Source organism: Coenobita brevimanus, chromosome 66, assembly GCF_032717465.1.
Source record: "Coenobita brevimanus isolate Jiangsu-jjx chromosome 66, ASM3271746v2, whole genome shotgun sequence".
NCBI lineage: Eukaryota > Metazoa > Arthropoda > Malacostraca > Decapoda > Coenobitidae > Coenobita > Coenobita brevimanus.
Window position 1 is genome coordinate 628,238 of NC_137019.1, and position 24,240 is coordinate 652,477.

General features: G+C 43.3%; 1 protein-coding gene across 1 annotated transcript in view; it reads right to left on the reverse strand.

The window, feature by feature from the left end:
- Window positions 1-2,856: 2,856 nt before the first annotated feature.
- LOC145405223 (uncharacterized) overlaps window positions 2,857-24,240 on the reverse strand; it is a 75,730-nt gene continuing 54,346 nt past the window's right edge. The window contains exons 11-13 of the mRNA XM_080276643.1: window positions 19,933-20,150; window positions 12,877-14,146; window positions 2,857-5,221 (exon numbers count right to left, since the gene is read on the reverse strand). Coding sequence (XP_080132769.1) covers window positions 5,025-5,221; window positions 12,877-14,146; window positions 19,933-20,150 — 1,685 coding nt within the window. The 3' untranslated portion in view covers window positions 2,857-5,024. The remainder of the gene's footprint in view (window positions 5,222-12,876; window positions 14,147-19,932; window positions 20,151-24,240) is intronic.

Genomic DNA, 24,240 nt, shown 5'->3' on the forward strand with positions numbered 1-24,240 from the left:
CGAGGTGGAATGGAGTGGGAGGGGAGTGGAGCATCAGAGTGAGAGGGTTAGAGGAGTGTCGATAGGAGTTTGTGTAGTTTGACAGGGAGAGAGAGAGAGAGAGAGAGAGAGAGAGAGAGAGAGCTGGGGGGGGGTGCAGCTGTGGCCAGACCTTCCCCACAATCGATTACCATAAACTACTGTGGGATTAATTCTAGTGACGTCACCTCACCCCCCCTCCTGTGCGGGGAAGGAGGAAGAGCCAGGGGGAGGGGGGAGGGGATTATGGAGGGGAGAGGTGTTAGGGGGAGGAGAGGGGCGAGGGAGGAGGAGAGAGAGGGTGATGGATCAAGGGGAGGGGAGGGGATGAGGGAGAGGAGGATAAAGGGAGGGTGATCATGGAAGGGAGGGGGTGAGAGATACGGTACGGAGGGGAGGGACGAGGGAGAGGGAGGAGGAGGGGAGCTGGAGTGAGGTGGGGGAAGAAGAGGACGAGGGAATACTGGAAAGGGGTGGGGAGGAGAGGAAGCTTGGGAAAATCAAAGGGGAGAGGTAAGGGAGGAGGAGGGAGGAAAACAGCAGGGAAGGGAGAAGGGGAGGGAACATGAGAGGAGAGGAGAGGGAAGGAGATGAAGGAAGTGGAGGGAGACGGGGATGAGGAAAGGGGAAGGGAAGAGGAAGAGGAAGGAATGGAAGAGGAATTTTAAGGAGGGAGAAGGTAGGGCTTAAGGGGAAGAGAATGGCGAGGGTTCATGAAAGGAGATTGATACTGAGAATATGAGGATGAGGTCGAGGGAAGAGGTGAGTGAGGGAGAAGGAAGAGGGAGAGGGGGAGGAAAGAGAAGAGAATACAGAGAGGGAGAGACGAAGGAACGGGAGGGGAATGATAGAGGGGATATTGGAAACGGGAGGGGAAATTATGAGGGGGTGATAAGAGGGAGGGGGAGGAAAGGAACGTATTGGGAAGGATTGTGAGAGTAGAAGAGAGATAAGGGGATATTGGAAATGTAGGGAAGAGAGAGAGAGAGAGAGAGAGAGACGCAATCCTTCAAGTTCGGGTAGTACTGATGAGTCGAATAATATCACCCAAAACACCAAAAATAACAGGACAAACTTCACCGCATTAAAGGAGTATGCCGTGGTAGGAGTAAGAGTCACATCTGTATTACCAGGTGTGGAGGAGAGGCCCATTAAGAGAAGGCAGGTGTAATGGAACGGCTTGTCTGAGGGTGGGTGTTTGGGGAGCCTGGGAGAGGAAGTGGGGGTGTAGACTGATTTCTAAGAGAGGGTCATGGCGGGAACTCCATTGTCCACGAATAATAATAATAAAAATAATGATAATAATAATAATAATAATAGTAATCATCATCATCATCATATCAAACCTAATTCCCCATAAAATCCTTATATGAACTGCATACAGATTGCAAAGCGGCTTATTATAACCAGGCAATATATATTTTTTGTCTTGTCAGAAGTTGAGTTAGAGTACAGATTTTTTTTTCTTTTTTCACCTGTCAGTTCATGTATGGTTCACTGTATAGCGGTATTTAATTTAACGTTTCAGCGATGCAACATTTCACTGTATGGGATTATTTTAGCCTACAGTAGTTATATTTATCCCTTTTTATTATTAAATTAAATGTGGTAAATGCATTAGGAACGTTTTAAGCACGGGTGATACAAGTGAATGTTTTTATAATACATAGATTGGTTTCTCATTATTGCATCGAGGTAATAGTTTTGGTTAACCCTTTGGCTGCGGTGGAGTCTATTCTGAATAAAAGCGTGTGCCGTTTGCTGGAATAAAATGCACAGTTCGTAATTTTCGGCCAAATGTTAATCGAGATAGTTTTTAACCTTTCTGCTGAGTTGGGGTTCTCTGGGGTAAAGCCCACACACACACACACACACACACACACACACACACACACACACACACACACACACACACACACACACACACACACCCGTACGAGAAAGGCGTCTGGCATTAGCAGAAATAAAACAGAGAGGTATCAGTATCGCAGCCAAGAGGTTAAGCCAAGACACGTGTAATCAAGAGAAAGAAAATATTGGTGACCTTAATTACAGAGAAGAGAATACGAACAATAATGAAACTCACCTGACATTTGATTCTGTCTTGAAGAGTTTGTATTTCCCAGGTCTGAGTGCGTGTGTGGGAGGAGAAGGTCAGGTTAGTAATGTGGTTATGGATGTTATTAGATGATTAGGGTATCATGAAGACAGGATAGGTGGTTAATTGGGTATTCAGAGGACTAGTAAAAATTAGTTTCGTAGTTAGAGCCTTTATAAGAGTGGTTAAGTGGTTAGTTGGATAGATATAAGGCTTCTAAAGAATATGTAATTAGGGCAAAATTAAGAGAGGGTAAATAGTCAGCTACATGGTTAGATTATTAAAGGAACTTGATGATATAGTTATGGTATAATTGAGAGAGGGTAGGTGATCATTTCGGTGGTTAGGAGACTAGTAAAAACGGTTAGGTAGTTGGGCCTGGTTAGGAGTAGATTGGTGGTTTGCTGGGCAGTTATGAGAATTTTAAAGAACATGTTATGCTTCTGAGTCAGGGTATGCTTAACAGGGGGTCAGTTGGTTGTTTAGAGACAAGTTATTGGGCTGTTGCTGGATAATTAGTTAGAAAATTGATAATAATACCTGGTTACTGAGCTTTGAAGTAATAAGAAAGCTTGTTCTACTGAAATAGTGAAGTAATTAGGGATGTTAATAATCGTATAAGAAAGTAATCCTGGAAGAAGAAGTGATTTACAGACACAGTAAAGCACATAAGTTACTGTTTTCATATTAATTACGAAGAACACCAGGTCTGAGTTTCGCTTAATAAAACTGAGGGAGGGGTATATTGAACATCTTTATTTTGAACAAGACATTCAGAGGAAGAGAAGAAAGAATATAATGACTCACAAGTTTTTTGTAACTGAAACAAAATCTGTGACAAGAAAAAGGAAGATGTTCATTGATTTCTGAACACTGTCTTCCAAAGAAAAGATTAATAAATAGTCTTCCTGTCATAAGATTCGTAAACACTGTCTTCCAGATAAAAGATTCAAAGTGTAAGATAGAAATAAACAGATAATAGAGAGAAACATCACTAATGCATCTATAAAATAATGCGAACTGTCATCATATATCTCAGAAATTACGGACAAAAACAAGCGACAATCGCTTTGTCAGTGGCGCCAGATTTGAAACAGCCAAGGGAACCAGTTGGCTAGTTTTTATATTTCCTACTTTCAGGCCTGCGCGTGGTAATTATGTACAGCCTTGAAAAAGAAGACACATATATACTTTTTGAGTGTGGTATAATGGTTTTTGTCCAGCGCAGCTTTTTTTCACTACATACAAAAAAATTAAACCAACCATAAAGTGAAAAACACGTAACTATGTATTCTAAAAAAACGAAAAAAAAAAAAAATCCCTTCACCCTTCCCCCTCTCAAAAAAAGAGTGCGATATGGCTCTCAATATCTCTTAAAGGAGCAATATGAGATAGCTCTACCGTGGCTCTGGCAAGGGGGGGAGGAGTGGGGAGAGACAGAGAGAGATAGAGACGTCACACAACCATACTGAGAGAAATTTGACAATCAGAAAGCTACGTGAAAACAAAAAGAAATTGATAGGTGGAGAGAACTGTTCGTCTCTCACTTTACCATTAACACATGTGATGCATAATTACAGTACAAACTCATTTGCGTAATTAAAAACTCATTTGCATATCATAAACTCACTATGCAAAATCAAAAACTCATTTGCGGTTCTGTCGTCTTAAGATCTCGATAAAGCGTCTTGATTACACTTGAGCTTTTCCATAATACACTCTTGGTTTAATGGCCTTTAGTTAATTGAGGCTTATTTTGAATCTTAAAAGTGAGAAAATATAGTACATTGATTACTTTGGGGGTGTAAGACCTTGCTTCTCTTTTAAGTACATGAAATAGTGATTGCATTTATAGCATGACTTTGATTAATCACTGGTATTATGACTGTGAAATCGGTACAGGAACAAAACTCCACACATTCTCAAGTCTGTTAGTGTTCATAATATAGTGTAATATATCTCACAGGTTCATGAGTAGATTCTTTGATATACTTAACAAAGAACTAACGAATATATTCAAGTAATACAGGCAGTACTTCAGTCGTAGTACGCTCTGATAGGTTGTAGTTGAGTATGCGGTATATTTAAAGATACGGTATAGTTATTTCTCGTGCGTGCTTCTGCTGACACTCATCCATAACCCACATAACAAACAGGTTCATACGTCGAACGCAATAAGTAGTGGGATTTATTGATTATATTCAGGAAGTTGCGTAAGTAATACCACATCCAGTCCTACATACAATTCTACTCCATCGTAGCATTGTGAACCGTATTCTAGTTAACACAGGAGACTTCGTAGCACCGTCTCCTTTGCGATCTATTTTGCATAATTATTTACCTTAATATTCTCTTGTATGTTATCTGTATTGTTTGAGTACTGAGATAATTCGCATCAGTAGCATACAAGAGGATAGTGAAGTGTAATATGAAGAAAAAATCGCTAAAAATGCTGTGTTACGAAGTCTCCAGAGGCTACTGAGAATACGAGTCAGTCTACGAAGTCGGTTGTTGGTTGAGGTAACATCCCGTCCGCTGATGTGCAGTGTCATTTATACAACTACAACGTGAGGTGGTACGCTGTGCTGGCGCCAACTCATCCACTTATCATTTACCCTACAACTACAATAACTCGGCTGGTCCGCAATCCTCAGCCTACCATTACAACTATAGTTCTTTCACCTTAACTTGGCCCAGCTTTTCGTCCTTTTGCGGCTTACTTCACGGAGCTCAGTGGTAGATATAAGAATGCTGCGGCACTACATTCTATCCATAGCATTTCTTCATGATTAGTACCATCTTCTGATGTTAATCTGTCGTTACAACTGAACATTCAAGATGAAGAGGTGGTCATTTAAGGCCAAGTTAAAGTGAACAGAGCATAACACCATCGGCCCGCGTTATTAATTTACTCCTCTGGCTCATCCTCGGACCTTTGGGTGGCGGATACAGGGGCGCTGACTTCAGGGATGTCAACGTCATCAGCAGGAACAGGGATGTCGTCGGCAGGGGCGGCAGGGGCAGGGGCGGGTTCGTCAGCGGGGGCAGGGGGGTCGTCTTGGGCCGGGGCGGTGTCTGGCTCCACTACTCCGCTGGCGACTGTTCCTAGAAAAGCGTGCAGCCTATTCGTATGCTTGCAGACAGATAGGGAGGTGATGTGGAGGTGGTGGTAGAGAGAAGGTCGGTGTGGACACGTCAAAAAAAGAAAGAGAAAAGGGAAAGGAACGATTGGTACAGGGACAAACCAAAGTGAAAATGGCTACATGGTTGAGAACTAAACAGAATGGGTAAATGTGCATGTAACTCAAATGTGGTCAAGTTATAAGGGTTTCAAAAGTAGAATATTTGAGAGAAAACGAAGGGTATCAATAAAAAAATTGGAGGTCTGAATGATAAAAAAAAGTTAGGGGATAAAAGACACTTGAGGTTGAAAAAAAAAAACTTGTGGTTAAACAATACTCTTGGAGACCTGAAGTAAAAAAAACAAGTGTGTGAATAAATGAAGCTTGGAGGTCGGAACAAAAAAAGTTAAGGGGACAAATGAAACTTTTGGAGAGCTGAACGCAGAAGTAAAGGGATAAAGGAAACTCAGGAAGTCTGAACGAAAAAGGTAAATGAGGGAAATGAAACGTTTGGAGGTCTGAACGAAAACTGTAAAATGGAAATTGAAGTTTTGAAGGATTGGACAGAATGAAAACAGAGTCGTGAAGGACAGAGTGAATGAACTGAAACAGACAATTTTGTGGGAGATGCAACAGTGGAATTTTATATGTTGACAATGGAAACTTTATATAATTGTTCATGTTGACGTTTTACTTCTTGTCTGATCACTGAAACATTTTTTTCCTGTAACTCAATTTGAAACCAGGTATGTTTTTATGGTATGGTCACAGGTCACAGTGATTTAAGGGCTTATTTAGACATTCATTATTTATTGTTTTCAAGATTTCTTATTTATTTATTTATTCATTTATAGTCAGGAATTATAGACATTATTTATTACCTGGTTAGTTTTTGTAGTTATTGTTTTATTATTAAGTTGTTTTATTCTTAAGCCTTGTTTGAGGCATTAAGGATAACATACTGGTTATGTTCTTATGCTTGAGTATTTAGACTCATGCTGAGGAAGTCTTATGGTTGTGAGTTTATTACTGGGTTATTTATCAACCCCTTCACAATCAAGACGTCTTTTTTGGACGCTTATTACCACCAGAAGATTTTTTTTTAGCTCAATAGAAGCCAGTTATAACGAAGAGAAGAGTGAAGGCAGTTTCTAGTCCCTTCAGTACACTAGGCCCTTCCAAAGCTGAATATAAACATTTGGTGGCAGCAAGAATAGATTAAACAGGACGTCACTACTGTGAGGGGGGAATTGTGACCTACCTTATATTTGAACACATATATGAATATTGTTAATGTATTGGTAAATCCGTGTTGTTGCGTTAGGAGTGAGTGTGAGCGTAAGTGTAGGGGCAGGTTAGTGGCGCCTTTTTGTTTTTTGTAAATATACATTAAGATCACCTCCACCATTTTGGACACAGATCCCGTGAACCACAAAACTAGACTTATATCTTTGTCCAGTGACGAATGTTTCTAGATAATCTTGCTCCCACTTCCTTATTTTACATAGCTTAAGAGTACCCAAGTAAGGAAGGAGTTAGTAGGGTCTTTCTTAAGCTGGGTATAATTATTTGGAGTATCCAAGAAAAAATCAGAAAAGATGTCATCGCATTGGAGAAATTAAATCCCTATACTGGTGCACTCTTAAGTAAGGCACAGTGGTTCTTTCAGTGGCTGAAATTGGACGTTCAATCATTTAAGTTCAGTGAAGATGTCGATAATACGAAGTGAAGTCGGGGTAGAATGATGGAGGTGTCTTTTATTAGATGTAGAGGGTGTGCAGGCGTTGTGGTGACAGCGGCGGGATACTTGCCTGGGGTTTAGCGTCGCTAGCCAAATACTAGTTGGAAGGAGGGACGTGAGAGCCTAGTGTGAGTTGTGTGTCAGTTGTAGGCTACTGGGAGGTCAAGGATGAAGGGAGGAAGGAAGTCTTAGGTTGTAGTGTAATGGGGAACATAGAGGAACAAAAGGATTTTTTTTTTCTTTATAGGAAGGTCTAAAGACAAGTTTTGGGACACGTGCACAAAAGGATATTTTGAAAGGACGTCTATTTACACGTTTATGGACACATACACAAATGGATATTTTAAAAGGAAGTCTATATACACGTTTTTGGACACTCAGGGACAACTGCACGATCAGGAGTGACAAAAGCATGACAAAAGTGATGATAACTAGTTAGCCAATGATATAATGGATGTTACTAAATATGCAAAAAAGTATTTAACGCTCGTAAAAATATATTGAATAAAAAAAAAAAAAATCGGGCCAGATTCATTCGCTAGATGCAGACGGAGTAGTGGTAAGGATTATTTTGATCAAGGAAGAGAATGAAATGGAGATCCCACACAGTAATGAAGTAAGATACATTAAAAGTCACAGCTGCGGTTGAAACCTTGTGCTGTTTAGGTGAATATACTCGTATATCCCTTTCGATGTGCGAGGCATCCATTTCACATAACTCATTCTAAAGAGCATGGTACTACAGATGCAGATTGTCATCATCACCAGCGACAACTAAATCAATCAACAACATTCGTATGTAAGCAGTATACAACAACGCCACAACAGCTAAGAGGGACAGTCAAGAAGGTGTAGCGACGCCAGACATTTGACACAGCAGGCATTCCTGTACAGGTTAAAGGAAAATGAAACAGTACGAAATAAAGTGATTGGAAGATGAAATAATATATATAGAAACGTAAACTTATTCTCAGACACAGATCAAACATAATAATGAAAGCTGAAGGTGAAGAATTTCTAACTAAAGTTGACAGGAAGATGAAGATATTTTGTAAATGTATGACATCAATTTTCTGGTCACATTAATGCAAAACAAGCATTTAAGATAAATTATGGTGCAAGTGTATAATAAGAACATAATATTATTATACGTAAATGTTTTGGAAGAATATCAAGATTTTGAAATTATAGGATATTAAGAGAAGAGAAATAATAACAGGAAAACATATTTGTCATTATTAAAACACCAAGACAAAAAAAGTAAAGCAATATAAGAAGGAAAACGTCATTAATCAAAGAACAAGAAGTGATACATACCCAGAGACATGAGGTGCAGGAGAGGTGAGTTTTTACATCTAGGAAGTCCTACTCCGCTACAACGGAAGCAAACAAAACCCAAATGAAAATTGATTTAGTCTTGCTCGCTTTGACAAAAAGAAAATGACATTATTATGTACTAAAGCACATAATTAAACTAAACCTTTTTTTTTTTATGCTGGTTAATAGTATTGTTTATCTAGATATGCGTTACACGTCAATTCATTATTTAGTTATTTGTCATTTATTAGATATTTGACAATGTAAGGAAGTAGTCGTGTTGCAGTTAGGTGTCTGTTTTCTTTGGTACGGTACTCTGTCGTGATTCAGAGAAAATGAAGATATTGTAGCCCCGACTCGACAAGACACGTTTGTTTTCTGCTTCGATATGAAAGTGATGCAGAGAGTTTGTGAACTGCTGTTGTGTATAGTTTAAAAAAAAAAAGGTTTCTAATCATGCACCGCTCTTGTGTACTTGATATCTATGCTCCTCTCTCCCGTTATCGTCATGTAAAATTATTAGCTGGATGTCATTATCGTATCAGCAGGTATTTTTGAACAGCGCTGTGAAGAAAGTTCGCGAAAAGGGTTTTATTTCTGAGAAACTGTTTAGTGACCTAACCCTTCGAGTTTCGATTGGGGTAAACGTACCTTAGTGTTTCTTCCGCGTTTTATGTGATCGCAAGAATGCCCCTAGAGCAAGGAGCAATAGCCGAGTTCCACCTCTTCCTGACTTTATTGGGCTGGACGGCTACAACAGGAGAGGGAAGGGTGATGGTGGTATAGATTGATGGTGGGTGGGAATGAAATAGTTTACCCTTAGTGGTGTGGGACGTCTCGGGGTTTTTAAGGGTGTTCCTAGATCATAACAACACCTGCATACACACCCACCACTCGGCTAAGGAAGTTGGTTGACGGAACTGTAGGTGAATGATAAAGTAAATATGCTAAAGAAAGTATTCGTTTCATATTAGTTTATAGGAATACATATTTATGAAAAGCACAGTTTAATATAACAGAAATGCAGTGTTTAGTATGAATGTTAGTTACTGATAATTATAATAAATACTGTAAAAGAAATAATAAAATAATAATGATGATGATGATGATAATAATGATGACGATGATGATAATAATAATAATAATAATAATGATGATGATGATGATAATAATAGTGATTATTATGAATAATGCTGAAAGTACTACTTATTGATATGCCTTAAAAATAAAGGGTAAAAGGGTCAAACTTTCTATAAAAGCGATTGGAAGGGTATGAATCATTCTCCATGCTGTGACCCCGAGGTGGACGCTTGTATTGTCAAGGGCTGAGGCGAGGCCCAGCAGTGACTCATACTCATCTCATTCACACATGGCCAATAATCGTTTTTGTCTTTATTTGCTACTTTTCAAGGAATGGCAGTGTGTAGCTAATCAGAACGTTGTAGGGAAACGTGAGAAGGCAACATGTCCTATGACGACTTCCCAAGCTGTCGGGACACACGGTCGGTTTACAAGCTAGGTCCCCGTGTCATAGTCGTCCAGTTTCCAGTTATGTTGATATACAGTACATACGCTCATACCGGTATACATAGTAGTTCCGGCTATGAATGTGAGCGTATGAGATTACATTATCCAAAATTTTGGTGGCACCATGCCAAGGTATATATATATATATATATATATATATATATATATATATATATTGGAGCCTCTGTGGTCCAGTGGTAGAGTGTACGTTTCGTACACGGGTGAACCAGGGTTCGCGCCCAGCCAGGATAATAAACTTTGGGAGTGTTCATCCGGCCACGTACTACATTGGCGGACACAGGGGGTGCTGTGGTTGAACCAGTGTCGCTTACTATAAAGTATGCTTGCACCCAGTCGGCTTGCGCGGGCCGATTACACTTAGTTCACAGACTACACACACATCCAAAGCCACTCCAACACTACAATTACACTTACAAGCACTTCTCACCCTACATACAATCTCTACCAGACAGCCTAAGCCACTTTGTAGAGATACATTGGCTGTATCGTCCTGACTTCGGTCGGGATAGGCCGGTCCTGCAGTGGATACTCAAAACGGCTGATGATGATATATATATTTAAAGGTGCATGGGTGATACTTCGATAATCAGTGAATATTCGTGGTGTATTAAACCAATATAGATATATTTTTTTTCACATAGTTTAATGATTTGAAACAGCGAAAAATTGTTCATTGTTCATCATCATCATCATCATCATCATCATCATCATCATCATCATCATCATCATCATCATCTAACCCAGTGTTGCCCCATGAGGAGCGTAGGAGCCCGGGACTAGGCAAGTTTACTGAACCAAATATCGTCGTCGTATCATACAGATAGGCTCCACCATACTTGTATGTGTCGGCCTTAGTCATCTACTGGCGGCTTTCCACGCTGTTCGATCTCTGACAGCCTCCCAATTCAGTCCCTTATCCTTGAGGTCACATTCTATGACCTCGTCCTAGGTCTTTTTAGGTCTGCCTTTCGCAACCCTACCCACGACGTTCACACCTCTCATCTTCCGCACCCAACCGTCATCTTCCATCCTCACAGTATGCCCAGACCATCTCACTCTACCCCTCCTTATCACACCACCAATACATTCCAGTCCCATCCTTTCGCTCAACTCTTCAATTGCAATCCTAGCCCCCCTTCCCCTCAGGCCTTGCATTCAAGGACGCACCACACATCCATCTAATCACTCATTTCTGCGAATATCCTCTTCCTTTACTGCCCAGGTCTCACTGCCATACAGCATTACACTCCTAATACATGCCTCATACAAAGGTCGCTTAGCACGAAGGGAGAGCCCGCTCATTGTTAGGCTAGGCAACAGCTTCCTGAACTCCCTCCAATCACTCCTAACCCTAGCCACCGAACTAGCTCCAGCCGCACTTCCAGCACGTAATATGTCCCCCAAATAACAAAACTCCATACATGCAAGAGACTCTCCAGCCAGATCAATCCTTTCTCGCCTGATAATCTCTTCACTCTCTCCCAGACACGCTGCTTACACGAAATCAGCATTATTTTGCAGTCTACTTCTGATACCACTATACTTCTTATGCACCCAATTACCACAAACACTGCACGTGATGGAGTTATTTCGCACACCTTTGTGGCAGACTGCACATGGCCACATTCCCTCTGCTTTGACAGTACCCCCACCAGCACTAGATATTATCAGTTTTGTTTTATCCGCATTTATTCTCAAGCCTTTGTGTCCCATTCTGTCTCCCCTTTTCCTGTTTCCTCCGTACTCTGTAATTAACACCAAGTCATCTGCTAACATCATACCCCATGACCATGACAAACAGTAAGGGGCTCAAGACTGACTCCTGATGCACGCCAACATTCACGGAAAACTCAGCACTCATATATTCATTCACTGTCACCTGAATTCAACCAAATGTCATTTGTCTTTTATGATTTAAAAATAATTTTAGTAATCTGTTCGCATTTGTTAGTACAGTACAGTGTGTAACCGGTTTTGAAGCCTGCTTTCTGCACCGTTGCTGCCGTATACGGTTAGATAAGAATGAGCGGTCATTGATGTGACCACTGTGATACCCACGGCACAGCACAGTTACAAAACGAAGAGAAAGAACCATGAATATATCACCAAGTCGATTCTGTGCTGAATATACAAATTCACACAACACGGCACCCGCACTTTGGGACACGTAAAACCAGGCTGGTGTGCACAGTACCTGCTGGACCCTATGTGAAGTGAGGGCTGAGTGGACTGTGGATGGTGATGTAAGCTGCACTATCATCTGCCACAGTCACGTGGTCACTACCATGGTGTGGACCACGGCCACATCAACCATCGTCACGGTATACAGGAATTACAGTTTTTAATCACTCACTGAGATGCTGTTAACTAGAAGATACATTTTTAAAGAATACGGTTATTATGTGCCAAACGCATCCAGAATGGAGAATCGCTGTGTACACGACTTTCATATCTCGGTATTCGCAAGATGCTTTGAACCACCAGAGCCTCTCGTTAGGTTGGATTGATTAAGATATTTCATGCAAATTATCGTACGAGAGTGATTATGTGCTGGTGATGTGTGTGTTGGTTTGTGTCATTAAAACAGAACACAGCCACATCAAACTAAATCATCATGCTTAACGGAAGTAGATGTTGTGTATAAGAAGCAAGTGTGACGTTAGAGTGGTGGATGTGGATGACAGAGACTGCTGGACTACACAGTGACACTGGGAGAAGCATGCACACGTGCCCCCTCACTGAAAAATTGACTGCCACCACGGTATGCTATTGTACGATGAAGAGAGCCTGGGCATGACTAGATAGGCATTGAAATTTCGGGTGGGATAGTGAGTTTTGCAGTGAGGACGGCGGTGAGGGGTGGGGTAGGGGCAAGAGGCGGGGCACTGGCGGGTCCGCGTCACGCCCTGGGCACACACGATGGGAAGGGAGGGGGAGCAGAAAATAAAGTGAAAGAGAGAGAAATCAAGACGTCGTTGCGGCGAGTTGCGGCGGAGCGGTGGTGAGTGGCGATGGTGCGGTGAGCCACTAACCTAGCGGCGGTGACCCCACAGCCTCCTGCTGCTGCTGCTCCCCGGCCCATGCGTCCAACCACCCCTCGTCATCTTCCAGGCCAGTGCGCCGGGCCGGCCGAGGCTGCCACACGGGGCTGGTGTCATCACCCCCAGCCTCGCCATCCACCACAGCCTCCACTGGAGGGGCCTCTTCGGGCTCCACTACCGGGGCTTCCTCCACTGGAGGCTTTACTGGAGCCTCCTCAGCTAGAGGCTCCTCCACTGTAGATTCCTCAACTGGAGGCTCAACTTGAGCTTTGGGCTCCTCCAAAGGAGACTCCAGTTTTGGTTCCTCCACTGGAAGTTCTATTTGTGGTTCCTCCACTTTTAGTTCTTCCACCTGTGGTTCTTCCACCTGTGGTTCTTCCACCTGTGGTTCTGCCACTGGTGGTTCTACCACTGGTGGTTCTGCCACTGGTGGTTCTGCCACTGGTGGCTCTGCCACTGGTGGCTCTTCCACTGGTGGTATTTCCACTTTTGGTTCCTCCTTTGGAGGCTCCTCAACTGGAGTTTCTTCCACTGGAGGTTCTACCTTGGGCTCTTCCTGTACAACCTCCACTTGAGTTTCCGTCAGAGGAGGAGGCTCATACACCAGGAGGTCCTCTACGGGTGGCTCAGCCACAGGCTCCTGTACTGGTGGCTCAGGCTGGGGCTCTTGGGATGGCTCTGGGGCCTTGGGTTCCTCTGGGACCTGAGGGGGTACCTGTGGGGGGGCCTGGAGGGGGACAGGGGGGGCGGGGTCAGGCGTCACACACACACCCTCACTCACAACCTTGCCCGATGACTCACATTTTTCAGCAGCGGACTCACTTTTCACCTCAGCGGCGACTTCAGCAGGGGCAGGTTCAGGGGCGGGTTCCGGGGCTGCCTCAGGGGCAGGAGCTTCGGGCTTGCTGCTCTCGGCCTCGAGACGGGCCAACTCGGCCTCGGCGGCGGCCAGGGCGGCCAGCTCGGCCTCCATGGCGGCCTTAGCAGCGGCCTCGCGCTCAGCCTTCCTCTTCTTCTTTTCTTGCTTCTTGCGCTCTTTCTCGTCGTCAATAGCGTCCAGGCTGATGTCGTTGCTCTCGCTGGGAGCGGACACTGCCTCCACCTCTGAATTGGACACGTCAGCAACGAGAGCAGCAGAGGGAGCAGACTCCGTGGCGAGGGGGGCGGCCTCAGCCGCCAGCTCACGCTCCTTAGACTTCTTCTTCTTCCTGCGTTCCTTCTTCTCCTCGCTGGCCTCCTCAGTGGTGCCGTCAGTGATGGCCTGCGGACGACACACTTGTCAGCCTCACTCACGCTCCAGGGGTCCCCACCAATCCGTCCCATCGTGCAAGTCAGTCAGTAGCCCCAGCAGTCCTTCAGTCACCCCTCAGTCAGTCCCTCACACACATTGGAGCCGGACAACACTACTGAGAAATTTATAGCAAGCAAATCTTCCTTACTTACCTGCCGTGGGGCGGCAACACTACTTGCCAAGGGCCAACCTTGTCCCCACTTGCGCATCACAAATGGTTTATTTCTAGCCAAAATAAGAGAGCATGTGTGTCTCAGTAAATTATAAGCATATGCAGTATTCTGAAAAATCCCCAGTATATCTGTATTCAGTCACTTATATACAGCGGCACAGGTCATTGTGTTGCATAAAGCATCAGGTTCAGTCCGGCAGTGACGAGTTGGATGGTGTGTGTGTCTTGAGAGTGACTAATGGCATCACTCTCAGCAACCCAGATGTACTGTAACATCCTCTGCTTCAGTAAAAGTACTTTCATATTTTTATTTTATTGCACTTTTGATTTTGGCCAAAATATAGTTTGCCGTTAAATAGTTAACAAACTGCTAACACTTAGTTATATTGAAAATTCAAGGTCAGAGTTTCTGAAGTATGCGAGTTACTTTTGTCCGGTTTCCTAAAAGGATGCATGTCATTGTTATTGTGTGAGCATATGGGTAGTTCCCTGGGTGCTGAGAGCTCAGACAAATTTGTGCTTGTTACGCATGCGTAGAGTGTTCCATATCAGTATCGTCCTTACTTTTCTAATTTTTCTATCTACAACACGAAGCATTAACTCTAAGTAAGCCTATATGAAAAATAAAGAAATCCTTTTCATTTCGTAAATGTGTATAACTATTCACTTCTCGTGACTACAGCTTTACGTGAAATAAATGCTCTGGTGGTAATCCTAGGAAAAATGAAATACACATCGGTTTAAAGTGTCGCATAAATCGATGTAGAGGTGTGGGCAATCCAAGTGGCGGCCTCCCTCACCTTCACGGCAGTCCCGTCGAAGCGCACGCCGCGGCTGTCCTGGCGTGGGGCAAGAGGGTGGGCTGGATTAGTGGCGTGGCTGGCAAGAGGGGTGCTGGATTGTGTAGTGTCTCAAGGTAGGGGCATGTACAGTGTTGCAGTAGTGGCGTAGGTTCAAGTCCCAGTGATGGGTATGAGTTGTAAATGTAACTGTTCCATTTCTCGTTCTTGTGAAGATTTTTGGAAGCATAAGAAGTTCTGTTGAATTAACGATACTTTTATGACAAGTACAGAAATTGTGCATTAAAATGATGAGCATTCAGTATTTACCAGTCTGGTAAGGGGACAAGTGTCTTTAGGCAATTCAGTTTCTTGTAGGTTTGTGTGCTGAAGCCTTGGCGATGTGTGAAATCTTCATGTCTGTTGAAAATTTAGTTTTCATTTAGTTTTTCTGTGAGTATCAGTGAGGGAACGTGCTACCATTATATGATATGTAGTCCATTACTTCCCCGCGTTCTCTCTTCTCTTCCACGTCTTTACAGTTAACCACCAGAAGTTTGCTTTTGTCAGTTTTCCTTGTTTATGTTGTACTAATGTTCAAATATCCTTCGAGCGTTCAGTCATCTGGCTGGGAAGAGAGAGTTGGACTTGGGAAAGGGTAAATCAGAAAAGCCCCTGAAGCAGTAAGCAGAAATAGTTGTGAGTGAGGCTGTGTATGGCTCCGCTGTTAAGGCAGGCAGGGCGCAGGGTATGTGATGTTCCACGACTGCTGAGCGATGACCACAGTGCGGTGGGGATAGCGGGAATGCAGCTGTGGGGGTGGTGGTGGACCTGTGAAGCTGGGGAATAACCTCTGAGGTACAGGAGGACTGCTTGTTGGAATCATATGGTGGGAAAATTAATGTATTTGCGTTTTTTGGAGAAGCTGGTTGGAAGATTAAAGTATTTGCGGTCGTTGGAAAAAATATATGGAAGGAAGAGTGATGTATTTGAGGTTTTCGGAATAAAGCAATAGGAAGACTGGCGTATTTAAGGGTGTTGGGAAAATATACGATGGGAGGGCGTGTTATTGCTGGCCATGTGGTTCATCTGGGGGTAAAATAAATATTGGGAAACATTTCTTGGTTATAAACAGATCGGTGCTTAAGTCGCGTTGCCAGTGAAACTATATTAATTGTAGGACTGGTATACCGATTGCAAAGACGTGTGTATATTTTTCGAACTTAATCTATCATACTTGAAATACATGAAACTGACTTATGAGAGTTATTCAGTGGAATGTTCTTGGCTAAGCGACTTCTGCACCGAAAATGCTTGAAATTGTTTAAACACACCTAATATATGAAGCAAGATAGAACTTTCAAAAGGGTATAAAAATGTCTGCAGCCTATAATCTTATTAAAATTACAGCTGAAATGAAGAATACGATGAAATAAGAATCATGAAGGAAAAGCAGAGAAAAATATACGTTATTATCCAAAAATGACCAAAACCATTTCATCAAAAATTATTTAAACTTATAGCTACTTGAAGGCTCAAAAATCTACTTCTAAAATTACAAAATCTTAAGAGAGAAAAATCAGAGGAAGTATATTTGATAGAGTTCTACCCCCCCCTGGCAGTGTTGGTAGCGTGCGAGGCAATGAAGCAGTTAGAGGTTAGCCTGAGTTATGCGCTGGTGTGTGGTGTGGCGGGGTACGCTAAGCTGCTATCACACTCACCCAAGCCTACGCCTCGTAATTAATGACTGAACCAACAGATTTCAAGCCTCGTAGTAGAGGAGACGAGGCAACACTTGAAATTACGCACTGAGTGATAAAAACATGCCATGATACCTTTTACATTTAATTCTTGCCATCACCACCACACAACGTTATTCAGCGTGGGAGACCTCACTGTTCATAAGCTTGTCACTATGATAGGTGTCCCCTAAGCTGAATAAAGTCATCTGGCAATAGAAGAAATAGATTCAGTAAATGTCGTCATACCGAGGGGTGACTTCTTAACTGAATAACAATGTCAAATGTTCGCCATAATCAAGCACAAAATACCTGACGGATAAGGTTAAGGATCTCGGCGCTTATTTTGATATTATTATTATTTTTAGCTTGTGTTATGGAAGCTGAGGAGTTATTTTTGGTGGTGTAAGCTCGGATGAGTGTTATTATTTTATGCTATGGTATACGAAAAAGCGTCTACAGAAAGCGAATCTAAGGCAGATGCAGGTCTAAGGCTGGTGACTTGACTGGACACCAAAGGACAATACGGCACATCCCCGACATAGTACACATGCCACCACTACTGTTCGCCTTACAAGCGATCGATTCTACAGTACATATTTTCCTATTGACGTGAATTTTCCCGCTACACCCGCAACTAACTTGAGCAACTCGTATGTCTTCCTTACCCCGTCCTGAGTGCTGAGCATAATTATTACGGTAATAGTTTAGAATAGACGTTTAAAGTAGACTTTTAATGAGGCAGAACCAAAATAATACCTTATGATATATGTTTAGAATTGACTGTTAATGTGGCAGAACCTGTGGTCAAAATTTCATATCTATGTTGTCCACTGCAAGGCCTTACCGTGCTGCTGGTCACTGTTGCCACCTTAAAATCTTCAATACGGTCACGCCTTTAGTAGTTCTTCTTGGCACTACCAGATTACTTTAATCAGCTTAGCCGAGCGCCCCGGTAGCGAAGGGAACAATTCTTTCACTACTTGACTATATGATATCTCAGTTTCAAAACTCTTTTCTAAGGGAATATAATCGTCTGGAGATAGCCAGACTAAAATGAAAAGACGTCACCATAATGAAGATGTTAGGAAGTTCATCTCTCTAAGAAAGTGATATAAGTTCTTTATTAATTTTTGTTAGTATTGCGTCTGAGGAACGTACACTTCCACTGCGTCGCCCTGGGTTATATGATGATAGCGGAGATGCCTACCTTTGGCAGTGACGATAAATTTTGATGCTGTTTTATAAAAGCAGAATGAAATATAGAATATGATAATCAGTTACATTAAAAGAGCAAACTTTGTCACTCACAACATAGATATGAAGATTTTGCCAAAGGTCTACAGTATTAGAAAGCTAAAGTCTTAATGATAAAGTGAGACACGGCAAGTCTGCACTTACTATGCTGTGGCCCCCTCAGTGAGAGAGTGTGACGGGGCTGAGGCAGAGACGGACTCCACGCAGCCAGGTCGACCCTCTTGTCACTACAGAGCCAAAATATCGACCTCCTTATAAATAATCCTCTCAAGCTCAGCACCACAGGGCTTGGACTCCATTCACCACTGTGTTTGCCTTCTTACTCCCACTAGTTAACACTCTATACTATTTTCTTTTCATATTATTGGTTATTGACATATTTTAAGACCGTATTAAACAGATTGATACGAGTACATTAATCGATACAGCTATCCCGGAACTGTGATAGAAGTTACACTATGGTTCTTTTTCAACTGATATAGAGGGAGTTGAATGAATAGTCCTTATCCTGGGTCGTGGCTTGAGAGGGAAGGAACCGTACCGGATGTGTAGAAGGGCCGAACTGTTGCATCAAACTGTCGCCGCCACCATCATCATCACCATACACTACCACCACCACCAAACACTATCGTCACCACCATCATCACCACCATAAACTGCCACCACTACTGTTAATACCACCAAACACTGTCGCCACACCACCATCATCACCACCCTTATCACCAGCTGTACACTGCCACCTTACTCCAGCACCGTTACCTCCACCACTACCACTGTCACCACTATCGCTGACAACCTACTTGCGACCCATACCAGTGATACTTTTAACCTCTAAACCTTTGTTAACTTACCCCTGCCGCCTCGCCCTGCGAACTATGGACTTTACTGTGGGTGTGGGTGTTGTGGGTGTGGACGGGTGAGGAACGAGGAGGCTATGCTCGGCTCATTGCCTTCGAGGTGAGGCCCAGGTCGTGTCTGCAATGTTACCTTAATTTCTCCTGTTTTCACCTTCTCCCTTTGTCGCTCCCCACCCTCACCTGCGCACCATGTAACTCCCTCACTTACGGCTACACCTGTCCACACTTCATGGGCTACATTTACTACATCTGCATCTGTACACGTGTACACCTATATAGTCCAGTATACCGTACCTATGTCTTTAGTACTCCCACACCTTTACTAAAGATCTTAGTATACCTACATCTTTTTGCCAACCCATATATCCAGACTGGACTCTTGTCTAGCACTGTCGTACTGCTGCCCGTTCATTGCACTGCGCGATGCACAGTACAGTCACCAATGTGTACAACAATTCATCGAGAAATGGCATTTTGTTACGACAGAATCCAAAGACTAGTTTTTATTTATTTTTATTTTTTAGACGAATGTGAGTTGTAAATGGAAATACCATTACGTCGAGACTGAGAAATAACTACTTCGTGACTAAGTTAATTATTACTTGGTGTACAAAGACTGCTAACCTAAGCCAAATTTTCAAAAGACACTAACAGTGACTGATGACTAAAGATCTAAACGGAGAGAGACTATAGAGAAGACAAGCTTAACACGGGACAGGAAGGGAGACTCATCAAAAGTGAAACTAATACTCTCAGACGAACTTCCAAAATAGGAGAAGCCGTCTGAGGGAAAATGTACTGCAGAGACTGTCCAAGCGTTAACAAAGAACAGGAACAAGGAAGAAAGGTCTAATAACCAAGGACGGTCTAATCCATCCACCAAGAACAACCACAACAATCCATGCGCATGTCTATTCAAGTGTAGTGTGTGGTACGCCGAGCTGCGACGCACCTTACCGCCGCGGTCCGCCCCGAAGTAGTAATAATCACGCACCTTCTCTGCCACATAGTCCTTCTTTCGGTTGGTGTACCCATAGGTGGAGAAGAAGGAGGAACCTGTCTCTACCTTGGAGTAGGGTTTCCTGTCGGAGGGACCGCCGAAGACAGTGTCGGGTTCTTCCCACTTGCTGGACGAGTACTTGGACAGACGCGAGGCGGAGTCGGGCAGCACTGCAGGTGGTAAATGAGGCTTAGTCCTTAACAGTACACTACATTCTCCTACTGCCTTCAAGTAATCTCTGTACTGTCCTATCATCAGCTTGGCCTGTATCGCCATTATGTGATATGGTTATGTTAACTTTAATTGCTGAACTGCTTATCAAACTCATGAAATACTGTACTCTGACTCTTCGACCAGGACCATCTCAGTAACAACAGTTTGTTTGCTGTTTGTCACTGCAAGATTGTGTGTTCCTGGTTCAGACGATAATGAAAGACGGCTTTATGACAGAGATTTATAGTATAAGTGAAGCTGAGGTGACATTGTAGAGAACTGTGCTGGTCAAAGAGCCAGTTGTTCAGTTTTGATCGTGATGGAAGTGCTAATTTTGCGATCATAGTTTGTCTTTGAGTAGAGTAGTAATCTAGTTGCTGAGTAGCTTCATGTCTCAGATTTGTGTTAAACGTAAAATCAACACGGTACTCACGTGGTCATCTCCAACACGGCACAAACCTACCTGGAACGGCGGACAGGTGTCAGGTCCAGCGGGGAATGTGTTGGAAAGTGTGCTCGTGTCAGTCCTCACGTTACACATGCCATGTAAAATGTGGTTATGTGTAAAGCCAGGACTGTGTGTGTGTGTGTGTGTGTGTGTGTGTGTGTGTGTGTGTGTGTGTGTGTGTGTGTGTGTGTGTGTGTGTCTGTCAACCATCCTCAGTGAGTTTGAGTGCTGTGAAAGAGGTGTTGGCTTGGTAGGTGTGCTTGTGTCCATTCTCACTTCACTACTCACCCGTAGAAAATATAGTTATGCAAGGATTGTGTGTGTGTGTGTGTGTGTGTGTGTGTGTGTGTGTGTGTGTGTGTGTGTGTGTGTGTGTGTGTGTGTGTGTGTATTGTGCTTGTATCATATCTCATCTCTCTACACATCTAATGGACGTACAGTTAAAAGCAGGACTGATAGTGTAGTTTAGCCACAGTATGTGTGCTTGCGTGAACCCTCACATCTCTACACACCAGTTAAAAATGTAGTCTTGTATAGAAGGACTGTGTGTATAGTCTCAAGCATCTTCTGTGTGTCAAAACCTGGAATGATTTTGTTCAAGTAGTATGACAGGCTAAAGTGTAAGATAACAAGCACATTGATCGTTAAGGGGTCTCTATTACGCCGACCCTTAACGACCTGTCTTTCCCCTCTGACAAGGTCGTTTGTGTGATGTAAGGGGAGATGTGATGGAGGGAGTGTGTGTATATGTGCAGTGATCAATGAAGCCTTGACCGATGGTTGTGTGTGTGTGTGTGTGTGTGTGTGTGTGTGTGTGTGTGTGTTGATAATGAAGCTCTGATGGTTGGTGTGTGCGTCGTTTGTGCGGTGTGAGGTTAGTAGCTCCCACATTAGGTGATGTCTCCTCAAATCTTGCAAGTTTAAGTAAAAAGCGATTAGTTTTGTGGCATGTGCAGTAATTATTGTTATTTATCAATGGTGGAAATTAAAGCTAGTGTGGCAGATGTTAAATAATGGAAACCGAAATGTGAAATACGATAAAGTGTTAATTAGGTGTCAGTGTTAAATAAAATAATAGAAGCCGATTGTGAACTGCGAGTGTTAAATATTATTGTTCAATAATAGTAACTGAATGTGCAATGCGGTGAAGTGTTGTTGGAAATGATGGTTTCCTTGGCCTTTGAAAATATAGATCAGCACTGTTAGCTTATTTCGGTGATTTTTTTTTTAGTAGCATTGTAATCTGCCAGTCTCTTCAAATTTAGTGACTTGTATAGCCTTAGAAGTGTGGTAAGGAAATTATGTGTCGCGTTGGAATTGGTGTGGTAGTTAATTTACGCTGTGGTTCATTTGTGGCGATGGAGTCATTTGTGGGGGTGGTGATGGGTGTGTTTTGTAATTAAAGGATGTATTGGATGCAGGACAACAGAGGGAGAGGTCACGGGGGTTAATTAACTTTACTGTGGACTCTCCCTGCCTCACCCCCTGCCTCTTTCTTACCCTTGCCTCAGCCTTACCCGTGCTTCACCCCCACTCTTCTTTACCCATGCCTCCCCCTGCTTTTTCCCTATGTCTGCCTCACCCGTCCCTCCTTCCCCCCTGTTCTTGTCTCACTCAATCCCTGTCCTTGCCTCACAACTCCATCCTTGTCCCTTCTCATTCCGCCTGTGTCCGTACTTCTCCCTGTCCTCTCCTCTCACCCTATCCCCGTCTGACTATACCTCTGCCTCTGCCTTACCGAGTCTGTGTCCCTGCCTCACATCCCTGACCCTCCTCATCCCATCCCTGCCAAACCTCGTCCCTGCCCCTGCCCCAACCTTCTCCTCAGTCCCTGTCCCTGCCCATGGCTCACTCCCTCCCCGCCCTTGCCTAACCCCATCCTTGCCCCTGCCTCACTCCGTCTCTACCTCGTTCCTCTGTCTTTTTTCTCCTTCTTCCTCACTGTTCACCCTGCACCCTGTGCACACACACACACACACACACACACACACACACACACACACACACACACACACACACACACACACACACACACACACACACACACACACATATTGTCTGTCTGTCTGTCTGTCTGTCTCTGTCTCTTTCTCTGTCTGTCTGTCTGTCTCTGTCTGTCTGTCTGTCTGTCTGTTTCTCTCTCTCTCTCTCTCTCTCTCTCTCTCTCTCTCTCTTCCACTACTTCTCTCCCCATTCCACCCTTCTCTCCCCATTCTACCCCTCCTCTCTCCTTTCCACTACTTCTCTCTCCATTCTACCCCTTCTCTTTCCATCCTACCCCTTCCCTCTTCATTCCACCCCTTCCCTCTCCATTCGGCTGCTCTCCTCTCTGTTATTTTATCTCCATTCCACCTCTTCCCCCTCCATTTGATCAATTTTCTTATATATTCTTTTTCCTTTCTTTCCACAGTATCCCTTCTCTATGCATTTTACCTGTTCCTCTTCCACTCTTTCTTTCTTGTTTTTCCCGCTTCCTCTATATCACTCAGTCTTCCTCCATCCGATCCTCGTTTCCTATCCATCCTGATTTCCTAACCTATATTTACCTCCTCCCTCCCTTCCCTCCTCCCTTCTCCTCTCACCTCTTCCCTCCCCTACTCCCATCCTCCTATCTTTCCCCTTCCCCAACCCCTCCCCTTCCCCTTCCCTAACCCCTCCCCTTCCCCTTCCCTAACCCCTCCCCTTCCTCCATCCCTTCCCCCTCCACCCGCTGACAATGGCCTGGTGTCACGAACGCCCCCAGACATGCAGACAAACAAACAGACAGACATACAAACAAACATGGCCCCTGCCTCCTTCCTCCTCCTCCTCTTCCTCCTCCACCCGCTCTGGTTTGTTTACTCCTTCAGTTCCTCCTCATTAACCTCCTACTTTCTCTGTCCTTCCCTCCCCTTTGCACACCTTGTATCGTGCTGTGTGTGTGTGTGTGTGTGTGTGTGTGTGTGTGTGTGTGTGTGTTAAGTTGGTTTAATTATGTGACTGGCACCACCACGAACAGAACAGACAATCCAAGGCTTACAATCCAGTCAGTAACTTCAGAAACATTATTTTTTTTACCTTATATTATGTGTATTGGCCATATATTAATTTTATGGACCGTGAGTGAGTAATCCTTTATTCGGCTGTACTCTTATTACGATCATTATTATTGATTAAATTTACTGACAGTAGGTTTATTCTCAGTAATGTGGTAAATAAGGTTCTTTAACAGTGAATTTCTGATCGTAGGGAAGGGAGACGGAAATAGGGGTTTATGTGGATCACGTATCACTGTTTTATATTTTATTCGCGTTATCTATAAATTTATTGATCTGGGGAGCGAGATTTCTAACTTTTACACTTCTAAGCTAACAGAGTCGTCTCGTAGCAGCCAATATATACAATACAAAAGACGTCATATTGTTGAAAGTGTCAAAGAAGGACTGTTTTTCGATGGATAAAACTTACCCAGAAATGATGTGTTTTTTGTAAGGTGAAGATGTTAAATATATGTGTTAGTTTTGCTTAGATGGTGTAAATGTTAGTGTAGTACACCTCAGCTATTATTAACATTATGAAAGTGTTTTGTATTGTTAGAGTTGGCATATATTACGTGTCAG